The sequence below is a fragment of the Hyperoodon ampullatus genome, assembly GCF_949752795.1.
Source record: "Hyperoodon ampullatus genome assembly, chromosome: 8".
Lineage (NCBI taxonomy): Eukaryota > Metazoa > Chordata > Mammalia > Artiodactyla > Ziphiidae > Hyperoodon > Hyperoodon ampullatus.
In genome coordinates this window covers 1,287,467-1,311,298 of record NC_136921.1, presented here as the reverse complement: position 1 = coordinate 1,311,298, position 23,832 = coordinate 1,287,467, and the positions used below count along the sequence as shown (strand labels likewise).

Genomic DNA, 23,832 nt, shown 5'->3' with positions numbered 1-23,832 from the left:
AATGAGGGTATCTGTGTCCCTACTAGAAAGTGAAGACACGTGACAGAGCCATCAAAGATAGGGCACATGGGTGGGATCCCGGGAGACCCCAGCAGACCCTCCCTCTGCACAGCAAGGACTCCTTCTAGACAGGACCCCACCCTCGAAAGTGAAACCTCGGTGACCCTAAACATTTCCCTCCTCTCCGTGTGGCCTGAAAATAAGGACAGGTACCTACAGAGTTTCTAGCATAAACCCATTTCTATACCCAGCCTGGGAAAGCAGAGAAACACACCAGCAAGGAACTTACCAAAGATCTCAAAATATGCAGCAGCGTTGACCTGGGGAATCAGACCGACTGTCCCGACGTGAGAATATCAAGAAACAGGAGAAAATATTAAGAAATGTCTACTTTGAAGAGGTCACAGCAACATGGTAGCCTCAGCTGAAATGACCCACTTCCTGGCAGCCATGTTGAAATGTTGGGCAAAATCAAAGTATTTATAAAATCAACAGCTACCTGAGGTCACAGGAGAGCTAAGTCTGATGCACTTAAAAAAAGAAAAAAAGAAAAAAGAAAAAAGGCCCTGTGTGGTTGTAGTGAGTGTGTGAGTGGTTATCAGATGCAGAAACATTCCCTTCTGGGCATCACAGGTGAGCAGACAGGCATGGGACAGGCAGCTGGAGCTGGCAGCCCTGTATGGCCTGGACTGTGGAAGGAACAAAAAGCTCTCCCTGCTGGCCAGTGGGGGCCAAGAAAGCTTCGCTGCCAGGGCTCTGAGCAGAAGCATCTCCCAGCAGCATCAGAGTCCCACTGGTCCTCAGCTGACGACAGGAGCAGATACAAAAGCACCCACAGAGCTCGCCCAATGTAAGGCAGAATGTGATTCCCCCAGGGAGAGAGGGAATAGCAAATCCCCAGCAAATAAGCAAAAAAAAAAAAAAAAATCAGCAAGTTTAAAAATTACAACATGCCAAAAACTACCTACCACCCAGAGAGAGCACCCTGAGAACGTTGGACAATGGGGTAACTGGAATAGTGTATAAGGTGTTATGTGTGGCAGCTGCCAGTGCACCCCAGAAGGTGTGGCCATGCTCAGTTCAGACCCAGCTCTCCCACCGAAGCCACTGGGCACACACAGACTGCACGGGGACACTCCCACACAAGGACATGCCTCCAAGACCAGCATAGGTGACTGTTTTGCATAATTTCATAGAGACAAACAGAGAAAGTCAAAATGAGACAGAGGAACATGTTCCAAATGAAAGAACAAGATAAAGCCCCAGGAGAAAAAAACTAATGAAACAGAGATAGGTGATTTACCTGATAAGAAGTTCAAAGCAATGGTCCAGAAAAACGCTCACCAAACTTGGGAAAAGAATATAGGAACACAGTAAGAACGTCAACAAAGAATTAGAAAATACAAAAAAGAACCAATCAGAGCTGAGGAAGACACTGAAATGAAAAATACACTAGAGAGAATCAACAGCAGATTAGGTGATACAGAAGAACACATAAGCAACCTGGAAGACAGAATAGTGAAAATCACCCTATCAGAACAGCAAAAAGAAAAAATATTTTTTAAAAATGAGGACAGCTTAAGGAACCTCTGAGACAACATCACACATACTAATGTTCACGGTATAGGGGTCCCAGAAGGAGAGGGAGAGAAAAAGGGGTGGTAAATGTATTTGATAAAATAATGGCTGAAAACTTCCCTAACCTGAAGGAGGAAACAGATATCCAGGTCCAGGAATCACAGAGGGTCCCAAACAAGATGAACCCAAAGAGACACATACCGAGACATATCATAATTAAAATGGCAAAAGGTAAAGATAAAGAGAATTTTAAAGGCAGCAAGAGATAGAGAGTCACAAACAATGGAACCCCTATAAAGCTATCAGCTGATTTTTCAGCAGAAACTTTGTAAGCCAGAAGTGAGTGGCACAACGTATTCAAAGTGTTGAAAGGGAAAAACCTACAACAAAAGATACTCTACCAGCAAGATTATCATTCAGAACTGAAGGCGAGATAGAGTTTCCCAGACAAGCAGAAACTAAAAGAGTTTGTCACCACTAAACCAGCCTTAAAAGAAATGTTAAAGCATCCTCTTTAAGCAAAAGAGAAAAGACCATAACAAGAAATGAGAAAATATATGAAAAAAATCTCACTGGGACTTCCCTTGTGGTCCAGTGATAAAGAATACGCCTTGCAGTGCAGGGGACGTGTGTTTGATCCCTGGTCAGGGAACTAAGATCCCACATGCCGTGGGGCAACTAAGCTCACACACCACAACTGCTGAGCTCGCGTGCCTCAACTAGAGACCGCTTGCCACAATATACAGAGCCCATGCACTCTGGAACCCGCGTGCCACAACTACAGAGCCCATGCACCCTGGAGCCTGTGCACCACAACTAGAGAAGAGAAAACCCACACACCACAACTAGAGAGAAGCCCACGCACCACAATGAAGAGCCCGCTCACCACCACAAAAGATCCTGCATGCCTCAACGAAGATCCCACATGCCGCAACTAAGACCCAATGCAGCCAAAAATAAATAAAATAAATAAATAAAATAATAATAAAAAATCTCACTGGTAAAGGCAAATATATAGTAAAAGCAGTGGATCAGCCACTTAAAATTTAAGCTAGTACAAAGGTTAAAAGACAAAAGTCACAAAATTAACTACAATAAGGAGTTAAGAGATACACATAAAGATGTAAAATATGACATCAAAAACAAAATGTGGAGTGGGGGACTAAAAAGATGTAGAGTTTTTAGAATGTGTTTGAACTTACATGACTATCAGTTTGAAACAGATTAGATCGATGGCAGATAAATACAGAGATATGTAGATAGATATAGACATAGATACATAGAGACAGAGATATACATGAACCTCACAGTAACCACAAACCAAAAGCCTACAATAGATACACACAAAAAAAGAGAAAGGAAACCAAACATAACATTAAAGAAAATCATCAAACCACAAGGGAAGAGAGACCAAAAGAAGAGCAGAGAAGAACTACAAAAGCAACCAGAAAACAAGTAACAAGATGGCAATAAGTACATACCTATCAATCACTTTAAATGTAAATGGAGTAAATGCTCCATTAAACAGACACTGCATAGCTGAATGGATTTAAAAGAAAAAACCTATCCATATGCTGCCTATAAGAGACTCACCTCAGAACTAAAGACACACACGGACTGAAAATGAAAGAATGGAAAAAGATATTCCACACAAATAGAAATAAAAAGAAAGCTGGGGTAGTAATACTCATATCAGACAAAACAGAATTTAAAACAAAGTCTATAACAAAAGACAAAGAAAGGCATTATATAATGATAAAGTGATTAATCCAAGAAGAGGATGTAACGTTCACAAACATATATGCAACTAACATAGAAGCACCTAAATATATAAAGCAAATATTGAGACATAAACGGGAAAATTGACAGTAATACAATTATAGCAGAGGACCTTAATACCCCACTTATGTCAATGGACAGATCATACAGACAGAAAATCAATAAGGAAACAGTGGCCTTAAATGACACATTAGACCAAAAAGGCTTAATAAATAGCTATAGAACATTCCATCCAAAAACAGCAGAAAACACATTCCTTTTAAGTGCACATGGACCATTCTCCAGGACAGATGACATACTAGGCCACAAAACAAGTCTTAACAAATTTATGAAGACTGAAATCATATCAAGCATCTTTTCTGACAATGGTATGAAACTAGTAACCAATTATAGGAAGAAAACTGGGGGGGGGAACATCTAGAGACTAAACAACATGCTACTAAAAAACTGAGCCCATGAAGAAACCAAAGATAAAAAACACCTTGAAATGAATGAAAATAGAAACACAACTTTCCAAAATCTATGGAATGCAGCAAAAGCAGTTCTAAGAGGGAAGTTTATAGCAATACTGGCCTACCTCAAGCAAACAAACAAAAGTCTCAAATAAACTACCTCACTTTCCACCTAAAAGATTAGAAAAAGAACACCAAAGCCCAAAGTTAGTAGAAGGAAGGAAATAATAAAGATCAGAGTGGGAATAAATGAAAGAGACAAAAAAAAGAAAAGAAAGAAAAAGATCAATAAAGAACATAGCTGGGTTTTAGAAACGATAAACAAAATTGATAAACTTTTAGCACCAAAGTCAGGTGGCTGGGGACAGGATGAGAACTGCTGACATCTACCCTTCCCAGAAAGACAGCCCTCATATTCAGAGATGAGGGGAAAGGGAGATCTGAATACCACAGATTCTCTGTTCTTACCAAATTTGATTTTCTTCAATAAATGTTATGCTCTATGATCTTTAGACCATTTACCAAGACTTTAAATGGTTGGATTTTTAAATTATCATAATTTTCAACAGTCTTGCTTGGAAGTGGGTCTGTGGACCACCTCATGCTGTCATGCCAGAAGTAGAAACTATATACCTGTTTTTTTATATAATTGCTATTTCAATAAGAAATATTTATACTGTCTTTTATAATAATCTTTGCTGGTGCTTTGTGTTCATGTAAACAGAAATTTTCACCTGATCACTTGCTTTCAGAACACCTTTAATATTTCTTGCAAGGCCAGGCTACTAGTGGGTTTTGTTTATCTGGGAATGCCTTTGTTTCATCTTCATCTTTGAAAGTTACCTTTTCTGGACATAGGATTCTCAGTTGGCTGCTTTCAACCTGAAGAGCTTCCTTTAGAATCTCTTTCAAGGCAAGTCTGCTAGCAATAAATTCTCTCAGCTTTTGTTGAACTGGGAATGTTTTTATTTTGCCATCATTTTTAAAAGATAGTTTTGCTGGATTTAAGATTTTTGGTTAAAATTTTTTTTTTTTTTAAGCACTTTGAATGTCATCCCACTATCTTCCAGCCTCTTAGTCAACAATTAATCTCATGGGGTCCTCTCATACGTAATGAGTCATTTTTCTCTTCTTGCTCCCAAGATTTTCTCATGGGCCATGGATTTCTCCAATTTTACTATAATGTGTCTGTGAATCTCTCTGCATTTACCCTCTTCGGAATTCCTTTGTCTTCTAAGATGTATAGATCAACATTTTCAGCACTTCTGTGAAGTTTTCAGCCACTGTTTCTTCAAATATTCTTCAATCTCTCTCTCTCCCCCCACCTCAGCCCCATGCCCCCATCCCCACAATCCCATCACACACATGCTGATGTGCTCGGTGCTGTCTCACATTCCTTGAGGCCTGCAGAGGCTGGGGGTGGGGCAGGGCAGGGAGGAGGTGAGCCGAGAGCAGAACATGGAGAACTGCCGAGTGCTGGGGCAGGCGGGGGCCTGGCAGGTCTCGCTGACCCACTGCCCAGCCTGTGGCAGCAGAGGGGCCGGGCCAGGCTAGAGCAGCGGTGCTCAAATGGCCTGCCCTCAGGACCCCTTGGCACCCATAAACTTCTTTGAGGCCCCCAAAGAGCTTTGTTTACGTGGGTTCTATCCATCCACGTCTGCGTCTTACAAATTAAGACTGAAAAATGTGCTTAAGTACTTAGTAATACATGGAAAAAGTAACACTAAACAACTCATTGCATATTCATATAAAGAACATGTTTTTAGGAAAAATCTGTACTTGGCCACATCAGAGCCCACACTGTGAGGGGAGCCCGGCCCTCTAGAGATTGTGTGTCATCAGGACTTGGTGACGGGAAACAGCTGCTTCAGTGACAGCTTCCCAGTGCCGGTGTGTGTGTGTGTGTGTGTGTGTGTGTGTGTCCATCCGTGTGGTCATGGGGAGTGACCGTGTGTGGGCAAGTGTGTATAAGTGCGTGTCCGTGGGTGAGTGAGTGTGAGCGCCTGCCTGTGCCTCTCTGCTTCCAGACCCTCCATCCCCATGCTAGGCAACCGGCCAGTCCATCCACCTGTCCCTGAAGCCCAGAGGGAGGGCACAGAGGCCGCAGGCAGGGACATCCCTGCAGACCAGCGGGTATGGGGCCCACAGACCACCCACATCTAGAAATGCCCTCCCAGTGGAACTGGGCATGCGGCTCCCCCTGAAAAGGTTCCAGGGCCCGCGACCAGCCCGCGACCTACTGGACCATGGACAGTGCCATCCTCCGCATGGTGCCCTTGTCAGCAGGGGCCACGGCCGGGCCGCGGGGGCCCATGAGCTGACCTGGGGCTCGGGCACCGTCCTCTTGGCAATATTGGGCTTGAAGGACCCGGTCAGGTAGTACAGGAGGGAGCACATGCTGAGGGGCGTGAGGCCCTCATCCATGCACTTGTTCACGTCGGCCCCATTGTCCAGCAGAAGGCTGACAATGTCAACGTGACAGTGAACCTGCAGGGAGGAGGCCAACCTGGTGAGGACAGCAGGCGCCCTCAGGGAGGGCTGGGAGCCCAGGGAGGCCCACACCAGCTCAAAGGCAGGCCACCTGCTCTCGGCTGCGCCTGGGGAAGGCACGCAGCCCCTACCCGTTTCCCATCTGACCCCGTACATCCATCCCACTTGGGGGCTTCACAGGGCGGCAAGGGGAGAGGGGACAGCTGCACCCATGCGAGGGGCCCATCTCCCAGGACCCTCCAGGTCAGCGCTCCTGCAAGGTCACCCTGCAGCCTGCTGGGCGGGGGAGGACTCACAGCAGCCGCAGCGAGCACTGTGTAGCCCTTGGTGTCGGCCGCATCGGGGTTGGCAAGGTTGTCCCTCAGGATCCCGTAAATCCAGTCGTAATTCCCCTCCTGGGCCTTCAGGATCATCTCCTTGGAGAGCCGCTCCTTGGGCCCGTGGCGCGTGAAGCCACTCCACTTCCCCTCCAGGATGGAGCCCATGTTCCAGCTGGTGTGAGCCCTCTTATTCCTGGTGGCACAGGGAGCCTCAGTGGTGGCAGACCGGCTCTGGAACCCCAACCCCTGCCACCAAGGGGGCCCACCCTCCCTTCCACACTTCCTCTCTCATGCCTGGCCCAGCACCACCCTGGCCCTCTTCTCCCTGCTTGCAGTCCGCTCCTGGGGCACCCTGAGCCCTGGGTCCCCACTGCTAGCTGGCCACCATGGGACATGCTGCCCACAGGTGAAGATGCTCTGGCTAAATAAGCATCTTCTCTTGGCAGGAACAGCTGCAAGTAGACCCCATGCATCATGATTTACCCATGTGCTCTGGGAAAGGGGTTCTCACAGAAGGCGTCTGGGTGGGAGGGAGGCCAGGCACACACATGGGTCTGGCACTCAACACCAAGCACCCACACCCCATCTCTGCTCATTCACTTTTCTTTTTGAGCAGAGAACATGCAAGTCCCACGGCCTGCTCACCACACATGGGGCCTCCTGTGTGCACACAACCTCCTTCACAGTCAAGAACCTGTGGATTAATGGTGGCTTCTGTACTCAACAATCATCAGCAATTATAGGCTCAGCTGATGTTTGCATGATGGATGGATGGATGGATGGATGAACAGGCGAATGAATGGGTAGACAGGTGGGTGGGTGGGTGGGTGGATGGGTGGGTGGATGGATGGATGGATGGATGGATGGATGGATGGATGGATGGATAGGTGGATGGACGGATGGATGGATAGATGGATGGATGAATGGGTGGATGGATGGATGGACGGATGGACGGATGGATGAATGGACGGATGGATGGATGGATGGATGGATGGACGGATGGATGGATGGACGGATGGATGAATGGGTGGATGGATGGATGGATGGATGGATGGATGGATGAATGAGTGGATGGATGGATGGATGGATGGATGGACGGATGAATGGATGGATGAATGGGTGGATGGGTGGATGGATAGATGGATGGGTAGATGGATGAATGGGTGGATGGATGGACGGATGGATGGATGGATGGATGGATGGATGGATAGATGGATGGGTAGATGGATGCATGGATAAGGAGGCACTTGTGCTCACAAAACATGCATTCTAAAATAGTTCACAGATATCTGAGGACAAAGTTTAGGAAAGGGATGAAAATATTCTTGAAAATTGTAACTGAAAAGATAAGTTTTCTTCAAGGGGCTGCTAACTTTCCCAGAGCTGTAGGGGCGTGAGGGGGTGATCTCTGGAGACCAACCGAGAAGCTCCACCTTTCCCCAGCCATCGTTGGAAAAGCCTGGCCCCCTCCTGCCCTGCTCCCCCTCAGCCCTGGGCACTCAGGCAGTGCGGTCCAGCTCCCAGGCCAGGCTCCCCACCTCCCCCTTCATCACAGGGCTGCATCAGTCAGTCAGACAAGACCAGTCTGGCAAAACACCCCGACAGTTGCTGGGCCAGGCGCCAGAGGCCTTCAGGAACCCAGGCCTGAGTGCGCACCTGTCAGAGGAGAGGAGGGCCTTCCAGGCGTGAGGATGAGGAATGAAGATGGGCCTGATTACCTGAACTTGTAAGCTTGCCTCTGGATTTTGACCATCAGAGGGGTCTCATTTCTGATAAACCAGGGTTCTCCGTCCTCAGCAAACGGAGGGATGTCGTTGAGAGAGATGCGGGCATCCAAGTCTCTGCGGAAAGAGGAGGTCACGGGCAGGTGGCTGTCGTCAGCGGAGCAGATGTGCGTTTCTGGAGGCAGAGTGAGGCCGTCGTTCAGAAGAAACCGCTTACGGTCGTAGGAGAACGGGTCCCGCCCCTCCTGCAGGGCCCACTCCAGCTTCTCCTCATCTGAGAGGGTGATTCTGGCAGGCATGTGCGCGAGAAAGCCCGAGAACTCGGGGTAGCTGCGGATGGAGAAGCTGCCGGGCCTCTCCACGCACAGCTTCATGAGGTGCTCGTGGAACCACAGCCCCACGTCCTGGCTGCCGTCTGGGTAGGTCTCGACGCCCGGCCCGAACCGTTCATCTGCTTTGTACAGCCCCTGCAGGACAACATTCAGAGGGCAAAAGGGAATATTCAGCAGGGCCTATACTCTGCGACCAGTTTCTTAAAATCAAAAGAAGAAAGCATCTTCCTAAGAAATGTATTCATTCAATCAACAAAGATTTACTGAGGCTGAGGATGCACCAGGCACAGGGTCGGAATGGACGCATGGAGGACAAAAGCACTGAAGGCAGCGCGTGACTGAGGGTCTCACGAGGGAAGCTTGTCGGGGATGCCGAGCATGGGCTAGTTTCAGGGCAGCCCCTGCTCCTCTAACATGGTGGGCCCGGCCCAGGCACCCACCAGGCTGGGACAGCAGCACTCGGGGTAGAAGCGCCAGGCGCCGAGTCAGACTCCGGCAGGTGTGAGCCGAGGAGGAGGAAGAAGAGGAAGAGCAGCTCAGCCTTGCTCCCCGTGAACCCAGCAGAGTGAGGCCATCGCTGGGCCTTTCTGATGCTTCTTCTGGGGACGGCGGTGTCAGTGCCGGGCAGAGGACGTGAGGAGCGGGGAGAGCCAGGAGGGCCTCGGGGAGAAGCTCTGAGTGGCAAGGGAGCCCGGGGACAAGAGTTCCGTGCAGGGAGCACGGCGGGGAGGAGCGGCTGCACCTTCCCTGCAGTGGTGTTGAAGGGTGCCTGGAGGTCTCCGGGTGGGCAGAGGAAACGCCCAGGCAAAGGCACGGAGGCCTGAAACTGGGGACACACGTCACCCCCTGGAGCTGTGCCCTCACCCCTCACCTGTGAGCCCTGCTCTTGGGGCTCTCCGTCGTTCAGCAGGCCCATGGAGCATCTCTGGCTTCAAGCCTGGGGCTGGGCACCGTGGGGATAAGGCCGTGCCCACAAGAAGCTGGCAGTCCAGACCAAGAGGCAGAAAATGAAATGAAGGAATAAAACGTGCAAGGATGACCTCATGGTGCAAAGGCTTGGGCTGGGGCAGCGGGTGTTTCCGGGAGAAGCTGTGGAACGGGAACGGCGACGGGCGAGAAGGGCCACCAGAGTCTGTGAAAGTGGTTGGTGGAGGGAGGCGGTGCTCGTTCATCCGGGAAGCTCCGGAGTGTCCCAGAGGAGGTGGGAGCCTGGAAGAAAGATTGGAGGTGGGGCATGAAAAGGGGGCACGGGCAGGGAGGCAGGTGGTTGGAAAAGTGGCTGCCCCCCAGGTCTGTGGAGCCCAAAGGAGCTCCTACCCCTGCCCCAGAAGCCCCACTCCTAGGAGTCTGTCACAGGAAGTAATCCCAGCTCATCAGTGCTGTAATATATTCACAAGTGTATGTGAACAGCAAAGAGTAACACCAGGAACCTCGACGGTTAAATAAAGGAGATGTCCACAGGAAGCAAAACACCATTGGCTTAAAACTTCTTCTTAATATGCATTTTCTTTTTGACCAAACAATCCCACTTCTAGGAATGCACCCCGAAGATCCCCGGCGAAAACGTGGAACCCTCAGTGAGGAAGGCTGCACCAGAGACTCAGGGAAGCCCCACGTCATCAGTCCTTCCGGAGTCGCTGGGACAGGGCAAGGCTGCCTCTGGGACCAGGTGTAACTGCAGGTGGCGGACAGGGCGCCCAGCGCACCACCTGCGGGGTGGATCGTGTGTGCACGCTTGCCCATCATTTGTAAACACAAAGATAAAACTACAAAGGTGATCACCAAGGACCAGGGAGGGGCCAAGAAGGAAGAGAAGAGACTCCTCGGGGTGGACCCTGCTTGCCGGATTTGACTTGGAAAAAACATATTTTTCCATAATCACAAAACAGGGCTTCCCTGGTGGCGCAGTGGTTAAGAGTCCGCCTGCCAATGCAGGGGACACGGGTTCGTGCCCCGGTCCGGGAAGATCCCACATGCCGCGGAGCGGCTGGGCCCGTGAGCCATGGCCGCTGAGCCTGCGCGTCCGGAGCCTGTGCTCCGCAACGGGAGAGGCCACAACAGTGAGAGGCCCGTGTACCGCAAAAAAAAAAAAGAAAAAAATTTTTTAGCTGCAGGCTTTGTAGATTTCAAGTCAGTCTACATTTCCAGCAAAAAGGTAGATGATACGCAATTTGAGATGCCCACCAAGTAAGCCATCATGGCCTGGTCAAAAGGCCTACCTCCAAACATCATTAACACCAACAGTTAATGGTACCAGACATCAAAAGACCCATCTTAAAATCTCTCATTGGCTGGAAGAAAATGTTCAAAATGGCCACATTTTAAATCACACACACGAGAAAGGATGTTCAGAGATTGTCTCTTGTGGATCAGGTATTACATGTAGTTAGAGCTGAGTATTCATAATTTTGGAGAATAGGCAGATATGCCAGTGATGGAGGAATTGTTTTAGCGATTTTTCAAAAGTTATTAGTTCATTTATCCTGGAAACAGCAGTTAAACTGAATAAAAACCAAGAAGTAGTGTAACTGCCATTGGTTGAGTGACAGTGACATAGTTTGAGAAGATGAATAATAACCTGGTACCCTTTTAGGTAATGTTGCCAGGCTTTGAACTCTGCTTTCACCGTTTATGGTTATCCCTTGCACACAAAGTAGAGTACCATGGCTGAGGATGGGAGGTCCAATGTACAGCTGGTCTAATATGGCCTCAATGAGACAACAACATCAACATCAGCTTCAATACCTGGTGATTCATGTATCCAAGAAGGATCAAGACTTCAAGGCCATGTATTTCAAGCACCACTAGAGCATCTGGTGTTTGTGAAAGAAGCTGGGTAAGGGGTTTGTCAGCGTAGAGTATGTATGAATTGCTCTCTGACTATATCAAATCCAGGAATCACTGGAAGTCCATCTGCAGGTAGAGGGCTATTACTCTATGTCCATTTGATACCACCTTCAGCCCATGTGACTACTCTGGGGGGCAAAGATATGCCCATCTTCTTGCACTTTTCTGAGTTTACCCACAGTAAGAATTCCTAAGAATGTTCAGCATCAACAAAACATGGACGGTGTTGGGTAGAGGTACAGGACAGAATGCCATTCAGGTCGAACATACTGTTGTCTAGGGCAGTGGTTTTCAAACTGTGTTCTGAAGAATTCTAGTTGTTGTAAAGAAGTCTCCTTAGATGTCGCCATGGTGGTAAAGTAAGATGCTTGTGGCAGGTTGCAGGCCCCCACTTCTGCTTCCTCCAGAGCAGCTTCACTTTTACTCTGGGCTTCCATAAAGTTTTCATTCTAAGGGCTTCATGGCCACAAAGCCTTTGGAAGACCAACCATCGAATTGGTTTAACAACAAGAATAAGCTGCTCACAAAGTGCTGGATGTATCAAGAGGCCTTTTGTGGAATCTGATTGGAGCTTTGTGAGATGCTGTTAGGTAAACAGATTCTTTGGTAGAATTTCTTCCATTTGTGTGAAAAGTTCTGGTTCCTGAGTAATCCCAAAGAAGATGCTGTGAGTTCACTGTGCCTTTGTTTTAATCCCAGTGGGTCAGAATATCTGCTTACTCATTCAGCAGGCTACTACAGATGTGACACAGAAAAAGAATGGGGTGCAGGTTAGATATTTCCTGAATTTCAATCATTTAAGATAGTGGGGCATGGTCCGGTGTGGTTCTCAAAAAGATGTTGCCATTCTTCAGACAGTGCTGATAACTAAAAATCCCCTGGTCCAAATTTATTATGTGTCTCTGAAGGCTTTAACTGAAGAAACGCAATGCACACTCATGGAAGAAACTGAGCCTTTGTTGTGATAAAATAGCTTCAGCTATTTGGCTTGAGGAGTTGACTTCCCTACAAAGGGCTGTGCTGAATCTGGGTAGAACAGGACAGGAGTGGAGGTGAAGGTCACATCATGATGATTCGCTGGATGCCTCCTGGGTCACAGTGGTCCACTGGAATGATGTCTTCTTCAGTAGTAAGGTGGTAGAATCACCATGGGCAAAAATCCAGGTGCCAGATCTGTAGGCAGAGTTCACTTTGGGTGGAGCATCGCCAGCATCTGCACTGAGGGTCTGGCGAAAACTCAGGTCTCCGAATTCCCAGTAATAGCGCTGCTGTCATTGTCTCTTTTCTCAGAGCAAGGACAACAGTCCCCAAATTCAAAAATAAAAAAATCCAGCTCCCAAGTTCCTGTCACACTTTGATAATCTCTTCCAGGTCCCAGATCCAGTTCTTGAAAATCTGGAAATCTGGAGTCCACACCGTGACTACACTGAAAGACATCTGTTCCAGCGAGAGCAGAACGCTGTAGTGAAACCCTTTCAACCTCCTATCCTGGACAGCTCATGTTTTGTCACAGAATTTCAAGCTTTGGGTTCCAGTTGTTTTTTTCCTCCTTTCTCCTGAGGTAAGCATCTTATCACCACAGTCTTAAGATTCTTCTGAGGTACATCCAGATTTAATTACAAAAGAGCTAAAAGACCAACACATCTTTCTCCAAAACAGTCACTTCTCTGGAACTGAGATCCTTTGTCTCTGCCCTCTAGGTAAAGAGAACAGCCAATGGATTTTTTCCAGATGTTTGTATGAAATAGCAGAACCAGCTAATACCTAACAGACAAAACACTTACGTGGGTTTGTGTTTGCTTGCTTAGAACTGTACCACTGGTAAGCACCACTCCACAAACTGAAAAAAATGTTTGAAATCCAAGTGTTCAAACATTTCTCTGGTGTTTGCTGGATAATGGCCTGGAATTTGATAAAAGCAGCTGACAATTAACAAAGAAGCAAAGACTGGCCTTTTGGCCATCTGAGTAAACACACTTGCAAGCAAAGCAAATACACAAAGCAGGCCGGGAAAAAGTTAAGGTTTGAAACACTTGCAACCTGATTTTGAGGTTCAGCCGAAGTTCTAACAAAAGTTGTCAGAGAATGTTAACTTTGAATTAATAAAGACGAACCCCCAAACATCTTCAGGAATTCCATGCATGGTTCAGTTTGTCCAGTCAGCCAGCCTGCTAAAAACCCACCTGCACCATTAATTAGCTGGACTTGGCAGCACCGTTTAAAACTAAGCCTGCTCAATACCAACCACACAAACTAAGAATATAAAATAGAAGCAAGCAACGATGGCAACCGTGGTCACGGAAAATGGTCAGTGAAACAGTCAGAAAGGTCAGCAGGCACCAGAAGATAAGTTGTTGGCCCAAAGATGAAACAGCCTTCTTGATCCTAGAGAACACATCCACTCCTTCTTTCAGCTGCTTTATATTGGGGGCCACCGTACCATATGCGTCAACCACCCTTCAGGCAACCCATGGTGAAAAGACTCAGAATAGAAGCCAAACAGTGGAGTGTCGTTACCCTGAATATCCACTATGCAGAGAACAGCTCACATATTCCAGGGATTCAACAGAGATTTCAAACTGGTAGTGACAGGTCCCAAATGACATCTAGGCCTCAGTTTCCTCCTTGTGGCAAAGGAATTGTGGTTCTTAACTCTTCTGGGTCACAGCCCCCTCTGAGAACTTGCTGGTGATGGATCCTCATTCCCCTAAAATGCCCATTCCCACTAATTTCTGCACACAATTTCAGGGAGTTTGGGAATATACACCTCCAATCCAAGGTTCCCAGGCTCAAAATCCAAGGATCAGGCAATTGCTAAGTTTTCTTACAACTCAAAAAAAAAAAAAAAAAAAAAAGCCAACCATTACGAACAATAATCATCCCTTACATTCACCGACGCTTTATAGTTTCCAGATGTGATTTTTCACAAAGATGCAAAGGCTAGGCGGTGGAGAAGTGAGTCTTTTCAGCAGATGGAGTTGGAACACTTGGACGTTCACACGTGCAGGAGGAGGAGGGAGCCTCACTTCACACGAAACACAAAAATTAACTCAAACACAGACCTACAGGTAAGAGCTAAAACCATAAACACAGAAGAAGACACAGATGACAATCTTAAGACCTGGCAAAATTATAGGCAAAAACGCGACAGCTGGGTGCTGGGGGTGGGAGGACAGACCTGCTCCAAAGGCACACAGGGTAATGTTCTGGGGCTGCTGGGACTGTTCTGCACCTTGACTGTGGTAGTCGTCACACAGCTCTATGCTTGTCAAAACTTCCAGAACTGTATGCTAAAGTGGGTGGCTTTTACTGGAATGAATATGATGGGGGCGGGGGAGGTACCTCTATTTGCAAAACCAGGAATCTTCTCCAGGAAAAAGGGCAAGTTTCAAAATAGTAAGTGTAGACTGAGCCAGTTTATGTGTAAAAAGGTAAATATTTTCGGTGAGTCTACTGTTTAACCTAAGGATACACAATGTGCTGCTAGCGCATCCCTGCTCCAGGGAGAACAATGACCAGCTTTCATTTTCTTCTCCTGTTGTTTTCATTTTCTTTTCACGCACCTTATGACTGTGCCTTATGACGATACTATTATACTCACTAAGACCAAGAAAGCTACTTCTCGTCAAATAAACAATCTTCCCCAGGAGCGCCTGTGCTGCTGTCCAGTGGCCTGAACACCAGGGCCGTCCCCTCACCTGGAAGAGCCTCTCCTTCGGGTACGTTGTGCCGTAGCCCTCTCGGGCGCCGAGGTAAAGCGTGCCGGTGGTGTTGGAGCCATCCGGCCACACGTAGGTGCCCAGGCCGTGGCGGTGGTCCCAGCAGAACTGCCCGTGGTAGGACTGTGAACAGAGAGCTCCGTAGAGGCTCTGTTGGAGGAGCCGCCCCGCCCCGCCCCAGAACCTTCCAGAATGCCCTCCCAGCTGAGCCTCCAGGCCTGGGCCGCAGTGAACGGGGACTGTGGGACTGCACTCGGCTTACAGAGGGCCGGCCACCAGGCCCCCCGCAAGTGCCAGGGGTCACCCAGATCATGCAGAGTGGGTGCCAGGCGCTCGGCCCCCCGATGGCCACGCTCCCTCCTGCCCGGCTCAGGCGGGGGAGTCTGGGGAGGTGTCGGCACTGCCTAGGTTTGGGTGGGAGCTGTCTCCACTCGGGAGCCCCAGGCCAGGCTCCGCTCTCACCCCGGCGCCCCCGCTCAGGTCCACGGCAGCAGGCTGGCCCAGCGAGTGGGGGGCTGCTAGGCGTGGCCCTGACTTAAGACTGCTCGCTCCTGAGGCCATGGACGTGGGCCATCTGTGCTCCAGTCCCGAGCCCCGGGCGGGGGGGAAGTGTGGTGCAGGTTACCCTCTACTGGGGCCCCAGGAGGAAAACAGAGCGCCATGTCCATTCCGAGCACTTTTCAGTCACTAGACTTGACTCTCACGCGAGTCAGACAGCCGCCTTCTCTGCCAGAAGCAGGCAGGCTGGGCACTCAGGCGGCCGGCGGCCGTGCTCACAGGCCACCCTGCGCCTGCAGGACGGTGACTGCGGCCTGCTTAGCGCCCCTTATCTTCCTCTGGTGACGGAGACGAGTCCCCACAGGCTGACGGAGGACTGACCCCAGACCCTGGCACACGTGACCAGGCCTGGCGAAGCGAAGGGTTCCCAATCCCCGCCTCCAGCCTTGATTTGGGTTTGGCCACGGGACGCATCCCCGACTCTCACCAGTGTCCACTAGGGCCCTTTCTCTCTTGCAGGAAGGGGTGACACCGACACCACCCCCTTCTGCCTGACGGCAGAAGGTCAAACTTGGCCGCCCACGTGGAGATGGGAGAGAGAGGGCCTGATAGAGTCGCTGGAACCCCTGGATCCAGCCAGGCCTGAGGTTGCGTGACCCCCGCAGGTGGACTTTGCAGTCACAGCCGCCTACAAGGGTCCTTTCCAGGCTCGTGTGGGGGGGACCTGGTCCTGCCAGTCACTCCTCTTGGCCAGTGCGGGGACACAGTGAGCAGTGAGGCGCCGGGCGGGGGACGGCCCATCTGCTGCCCACAGTCATTCCCTTTGTATGATTTGGGGGGGCCTATCAGAGTCTACCCAACCGAAAAAAGTCCCACTTTGCAGACCATTTGTGTAGAGCTGTAAGGAGAATCCACCCCCCGGGGGCTCCTCAGGTTCGCCTGCAGGAGAGCGGGTTTCTGTCCACTCCCAGGAGGGCGCAGCTTTGGAGGAACCTCTCCATCCTTCCTCCACACAGCGCCGGAGCCTCATCTGACCAGCCAGACTGATGCGCTTGGGCCCGTTCCTCAAAGGCAGCTGACACGTTTAAAGCCGCTGCTCTCGGCCTGCACGCCCTCTCGTCCTCCTGGCCTCTCTGGTTCAGGAGCTGCCATGGCTGCAGGAGCATCTGCTCGGTGGACCCAGACGTCCCCCCAGGCAGTGACAAAGCTCCACCTGCTGTGGTCCCCCTGCACGGCGAGGATCTGGGGCCAGGAGGAGCCATCAGTGGGCCCCAACCTACCATAGCTGGGAACGTGGGCTGTCTGGCCACTGGACACCACAGTGTTGGGTAAAAGAGGAACTAGCCAAGGACTAAAGAAACAGATGCTGAGCAAAAATCCGCGCTTGGGTCATCGGGGTCACGATGCCGTGCATTCTTTGGCAGAGGCTCAGCACAGGCTCAGGTCCCGGCCTCTGTCCTCACATGAGGTCTGGAGGCTCCTCCGAGCTGGGGGCGCACTCCAGGTGGGACTGGGCCGGGGGCCCAGAAGCTCCGCCTCTGCCTGCTGCTGCTCCCGCTGCCCCCTCCCTGCCCCCGCCGCTCCCCAGGCTCCAGCCCAAGACGCCCGCTCGCCTCGCTGCCCCGCTCTCCCCTGAACTCGGGAGACTAAGTGCAGGCGGTGAGGGGCTGGGCGAGGTCCCCCAGCCTTGGGCACCAAAACCAGGTGAACCGAGGCCCCAGAGGCAGAACCAAGCCTGGAAGAGAGAGGGGCAGAGCCCCTAGGAGGCTGTGCCAGCCGGCGCTGGCTTCCCAGAAGAGCTTCGGTGCCAGGTGTCCTGCCCTCTGATGCTTTTCCAACCCCCGCAAATGCACACACCCCTACAGCGCCTCCAGACGGTTTTCATTATCTGCAAGCAAAAGATGCACTTAAGTCTCCACTGAGCCACACAACCCTGCAAGCAGGGCAGAATCCTCCACCAGCCCACGGTCAGCTGGCAGGGATGCAACACCTTGTTGGGAAGCCTTCAGAAGCCAGCTTCCCACTGGGGGAGGCGCACTACGCCCCCAGGCCACAGCACACCCCCGGGTTTGCCACACGCATGGCTGCTCCACCTTCCTGGGGACGCCAGGTGGCGCCAACAGCTTCTGCCACGGGCCCCTCAGAGTCCCCACTGAGGTCCCGACACTGCCTGCTGCAGGGGCGCAAAAATGCACTTTCACCTTTAGGAAGATCCACTTTTTCTGTTTGAGCTTAAATACAAGGCAATTTCATCAATACAAATATACCACTCACGACAGGAATTCGCAATTCTAAAATACTTGCCTAGAATAAGAATGTATCTTCTGAAGTCACGGTTTCCCGAGCTGCAGCCTGTGGACACCCAGGCTAACCTCAGACGTGATCTCAGAAGTCTCTCTGGGTGTTTCTCAAATAGGAAGGACGTCTGCCTAGCATCCTTCCCATCGGTGGATCTACAAGCTCACAGCACGTGCCTCTTAGAAGGAGAGGGACAGGCCGCGGCTGGCGGAACCGGGCAGGAGAGGGGGGTATCAGGAACTGCCTGCCTCACCCGCCGGCCGAGAGAATCCTCCGCATCCCAGCTTCACGTCCAGCCCGAACTCTCCTTGCTAGATGCAGCCGTCCTGCCATCCTGCACACCCTAGATAAGCTCGATGTAGGCCTCCTTCAGGGCCTGCTCCCTAAGGGGACCCTCGGGCTCCTCCTCTTCTCCCTCCAGGGCCTCCCGGATGAATCTAGGAAGATGAAGAGCAGGGGGAGGGGAGACCGATGCTGGCTGAAGGTCTCAGGGCCACTGGGTACCGAGATCCACACACCATCTTATTTCAACCAGCAACCCCCGAGGCCGATTGCACAGCTATCCCTGTTCTCCAGAGAGGGAAACTGAGGCACCAGGGGCACAGTGCTTGCCCAGGGTCACATAGAAGTGGAAAGTGCACTAAGTGTGCAGCCATGTCTGTCTGACAAGGGTAACGGCTGCAGTGCCCTGGAGCCCGGACTAGGCAGCCCTCTCCAGCCCAGGCCAGCTCCACTGCCTGGAGCCCAATGGCTGCCCCACTCCAACTGTGCACTGGGGGGCCTTGTCTCCTCCCCCAGCCCAGAGTGCACCCCTCCCCTGGCCTCTCTCCTTGGCCTGACACTCCATCTGGACAAGGACAGGGAGCTTTGGGCCAGGGGAGGGATCTGAGAGCAGCTTGAGGGACAGCAAGCTGACTAGCAAGACGGACAGACTGATGGGAGGATGCCAGGATGGGCAGGGGCACAGCAAGGGGGCGGGGCACGTGCCAGGGTAGGTTTGCTTCTTTCCTGCTCTTGCTAGATGAAAGCACTAACTTAAAAGTAGACCCACCGCTCACCCCCTCACACCCACCCCCACCTCCTTCCCAACTCTAAAGGGCTCTCTGGGGGATGCTGCGCCAGGGTGTCTCTGGCCTATAGACCTGTGCCTCCGTCAGGCTGATGGCCTGGCTGGGCTGCTCACGCATGGGAACCCTCAGACTGAGCCCCTCCACCAGCCAGCCTCAAATGCCAGCCACGACCCACAGAGGCTTAACAAAGCACCTGCCCAACGAAGAAAGGATTGGCCTGCTGCAAACACAAGTATCTCTCTTTGCCACATCGTTATTCGTCTGTAGAAAGAAGCCAGGAAGGATAGAGACACACATGCAACAACGATAAAGTCTGGGAGCTCAGAACTGGTTTTTCTTTTTCTTACCTGTAGTTATGGGTTGAATTGTGTTCCTCTCCCCCTCCCCCCACCCAAATTCATATGTTGGGAGTTCTAAGTCCCTGGACCTGACTGTGTGCCTGTATCAGAAGACGGCATCTTCACAGAGGCGATCAAGCTACCATTGAGGTCATGAAAGTGACCTCAATGTGACTGATGTCCTTTTACAAGGAGGAGGTTTGGACACAGGGAGACACACAGAGAGAAGATGATGAGAAGACACAGAGAGCAGACAGCCATCTACAAGCCAAGGAGAGGGGCCAGGACAGACTCCCACACCCTCAGAAGGAACAACCCTGGGGAGGGTTCCCACGCCTTTTGGTGCCGAGCATGGAGCTCGCCGGGGTCCCGGCAGCAGCAGACACACTGCCCCCCTCCTCCACCTGGTTTTCAGAATTGCCAGCATGTGGGATTTCGTAATATGAGATTGAGGAATAATGATCTTCCATGTCTCTCCTCTTCGAACCTGGGAGCAAAGCCGGGGACCCACATTCGCCCTCAGGGTTCCTGGCAGGCGCCCCCAGAACCGCCCACAGCACCATGGGCCTCAGACGAACAAGACCCTCTCCCCTAACACGGCGGACGCCCCGATCCTGTTGGAACCGCCCAGGGAAACAACCTCCAGCGCCCCGGGGGTGTCCCTAGAATCACAGGAAGCACCGCCTGGGCTACCCTCCTGCGACCTTAAAGTAGGTCCATGTTTTGGGGCCACAGACAGCAGGCTCCTCCTTCCCAGGGCCACGACCGCCCGCCGCCAACCCCGGCCTGCGCCCGGTGCCCCGCAGACCCTCACACCCGGCTTGCTGAGCCTGGGCCGGCGGTCTCCACCTCGGACACCCATCTTGCAGTCAAGCAGAGGACGACGGGTCAGCCTCTGGGTCAGGGGCTCCCCAGGGGACATAGCGCTAAAAGCTCCCAACGCCCCCCAGGAAGAACGCAGAGGCCCCGTGTGAGACCTGAGGACACTGAGGCACAGGGAATAAATTAACTTGTCCATGGTCACGTGCTAGGACGCAGTAGGGCCAATACTTGATCAAGCCCTGCCTGACTCCAAAGCCGGTCGTTTCCGTTCAGTTGGTGTTTGTGGAAGGCACCGAGCGGGAGCTCACAGCCTGGTTGGGGAACAAGATGAGGGAGGCGCCGAGGGTCACTGGGAGAGAAGGGTTAGCTGTCTGGACCGAGGGGTCACTGGGGAAACCTTCATGGGGAGAAGATTCCTAAGTAGGGTTTCAGAGGATGAGTAGGAGCTCTCTCAACAGAAGAGAGAGCGCATTTCAGGGAACTGGACTAGTACGTGCAAAAATACAAGGGTGGGAAAGAGCATGAGGCCTTTCTGCCACTGAAGCAGTTGTGGCTTCCTGGAGAGCGAGCGAGGAGGGGCTCTCTGGAGGCGCAGGGGTTGGGGTTCTCGACACAGACTGCCCCTTGGAACAGGGGAAAGGGATAAGAAAACCTGATGACCAGGCCCTCCCCCACAAGCTGCAGTGGTGGGAAGGCAGCTGTGCCAGGATCCCAGGGTTCCAGGGGCACTTCCTCCACCCTGCGATCTGTCTCCCAGTTCACCTCTTTCTTCTCCCTTGCTCCCCTCTCAGCCCCCCAGTACCACTTTGGTTCCTAGATCCCCTCTCTACCTCTTATCCTTTCCCCTCAGGTCCCGTCTTTGCTTTGCTCCAACTGCAGCTTGCGAAGCTAAGCAGAGACAAACCGTGCTGTCTTTAAAATTTGTTTGTGAAAAGAGAAAGAAAAGCAGTCAACTAAAACTTCCTGTTAAACCGTCCCACCTGCTGAGTTGAGCAGTGCCCACCCCCCCAAAAAAAAAGGTAAGTTGAAGTCCTAACCCCTGTGAATGACCTTATACAGAAACAGTGTCTTTACAGATGCAATCAAGTGAAGACGTCAGACTGGATTCGGGTGTGCCCCAAACCAAACAACTAGTGTCCTTACAAGGAGAGGGAGATCTGGAGACACAGAGGGCAGAATACACTTCCATTGTTTTCAGCCTATGGGTTTGTTGTAATGTTTTGTTACATTGACTCTAGGAAACTCACATATCACCCAGAATAAAAGACTGACTGAACAGCAGCTAAAACTATTTGTTTCAGCAAATCTGACAACTTCCTGAGGCTGGCGAAACAATTCTAAATACTAACATGTGGCCCAAAAAAGGTGTTCTGGAAAATTCTATAAACTGGAAAAAAATGCAATATGAAATGCTGAAATTCTGCTTATGTTCATAAGAATATATGCACTGGTATTTTTAAAAACCAGGCATACAAAGATTAAAAAGCCCTATTTCCACAAGTTGATACAAGTCTTATAATGATGCTGAAGAGTATATTCCAAAAGAATGTTTTCATAGGAAAAATATATTAATATTCATCAACAATATTCAAGAATATTAGTTTTTAAAGCTTTTGGTGAATAAACTTGGTAAAAATCAGCAAATTAGCAGTTCAGCAAACTGACCTTTAGACGACTGGCTTTCAGCAAGTTAGCTGTTCAAATGACCAGTGATGGTGTTAGCAAATCTGAAAATACCAGCTGAACCTGCTATCATAGTTATGAAATTTAGTGAAATATGGCTGATGACTTGTGCATGGGGAAGAAGAGTGGTATTTCTATTAAAATTCAGTTGAAGGCTTTGAAAAGTCAACAAAAGCCACTTAAAAATCGCAATCAAATTAGATGCATGTGAGACACTGTAAAAGATTTGTGAGTAAAAAAATATTTTTAAAAATTCCAAAAGGGTTCTACTGGCTGATCGCTTCTCAAGTGCTTTTAAGTTCACATGAAGGAAAGCAAGGGAATCCGGAAGTCACGGCCGGGCACCAAGTGCCACTGAGTAACGCCTCAGCTGACCCACAGGGAAAAGTGAGCGGATGTATATGTGTGCTCATGACTCATCAGAGGAAAGTGAGTGGATATACATGACAGGTAGTAGGTCAACATACAATGTTTAAGGGAGTGGGTAAAAATCTTGCTTTAAATGACTTTTTAGATCAACTAAATGATGGTTACGTTTTTATCTTTTATCGGAATCACGTGGAGGGCATGGTAACACACAGCTTCCTGTGTCTCACTCCCAGGGTTTCCGGTTCAGCAGGTCCTGAGCAGGTGGACTCCTGAGAATGTGCATTGCTACCAAGTTCCCAGATGCTGCTGAAATTTGGACCACGCTTTGAAAACCACTGAGCCATGGTGTGGTGGGCAGGTGGTGTCGACTGAAAAAAGAAAAAGCACAACCTGAGAATTATGAGTTAAGTTTTTTGGGGGGCAAAATGAGGACAATACCCCAGGAGGCAGCATTTCAGAGAGCTCGGAGAAACTGCTCTGAACAGGTAGCGGGGAGGTCAGTACAGATGTGATGTTGGTGAAGGGGGAGTACATGCAATCAAGCACATATGTTTTGCAGAAGTTTTCTGCTCGTCGCGAGGAGCAGACATCACCATGAAGGATTTTAGTGCTTTTCTACATAAGAGGAGATGCAAGAAGCGGGCTCATGAAATCTTCTCCTGAAAATATCTAACCATCTGAAGAACTGTTCTGCCAGTTTTTCCTAGAGTACAGAGCGCCACATTCCTGATCTCTGCCCTGAATTCCTGTCAGGAGGTGTTGAAGGTCAGCAGCTGCAGCGGCTCATAATTTAATCCCTGTCGAGGTAGATGGTCAGTGCCAATGTGTAGGTGACAAGGGAACAGAGAGAAAGGATGATGGACAGGACAAAGCAGGAGGAGCCTTGAATGCCAGGTTAAAAACAGAAGCAGCAAGACATTTTTAAACAGGAGGGCGGTGCAGTCAGATGTGTGCTCTGACAGGTTTCAAGACTTGTTGCCTGGGACCCATTGTAATACCCCATTTCATATCATGAGCCAGTACAAACATAACTCAAAAAATTATGAGGAAAAACTCACTCTGATACATGCACGCACCCTAATATTTTCATGTAGTCTATTCTTTTCTATACCATTTTACTAAAGATAAAATATAGGTCATAACCCACAAAATTGATTTCACAACCCACTAACGGATCACAACTTGCTGAGTCAGGACCAACATTCAGAAAAGCACTGCTTTAAAAAGCATATTCCGGCTACAGTGAGGAAGGCTGGAAGGCTCCCTTCAGGAGGCTGGTGCCAAGCCCAGAAGAGGGTGGCCCAAAGTAAACACAGCAATCAAGGTGGAGAGAATGGATTTGAGATACTCAGGATGACCTGTTACCGATTCATTAACTCAGTGGTGTGAAGGAGTGTGAGGTTAGCAGTTAAGAGGCCTTGGAACAGAAAATCCACCTCAAATATCCAACAGTAAAGGGTGATTGGATGGCTCAGGAAACCAAACAGTCCAGAAGTTGGAGGCTCTTCAGGTT

General features: G+C 50.2%; 1 protein-coding gene across 1 annotated transcript; it reads right to left on the bottom strand.

Annotated features, from left to right (window-relative positions):
* Window positions 1–328: 328 nt before the first annotated feature.
* On the bottom strand, window positions 329–23,832 carry ANKMY1 (ankyrin repeat and MYND domain containing 1; the record flags this gene model as incomplete). The annotated part of the gene is given in 12 exon segments (XM_079709941.1): window positions 329–337; window positions 6,132–6,296; window positions 6,596–6,812; window positions 8,338–8,810; window positions 15,221–15,364; window positions 18,286–18,348; window positions 18,352–18,383; window positions 18,386–18,474; window positions 19,782–19,932; window positions 20,139–20,371; window positions 23,685–23,806; window positions 23,809–23,832. Coding segments are annotated over 12 exon segments (1,722 nt in total), but the record flags the coding sequence as incomplete, so codon positions are not given.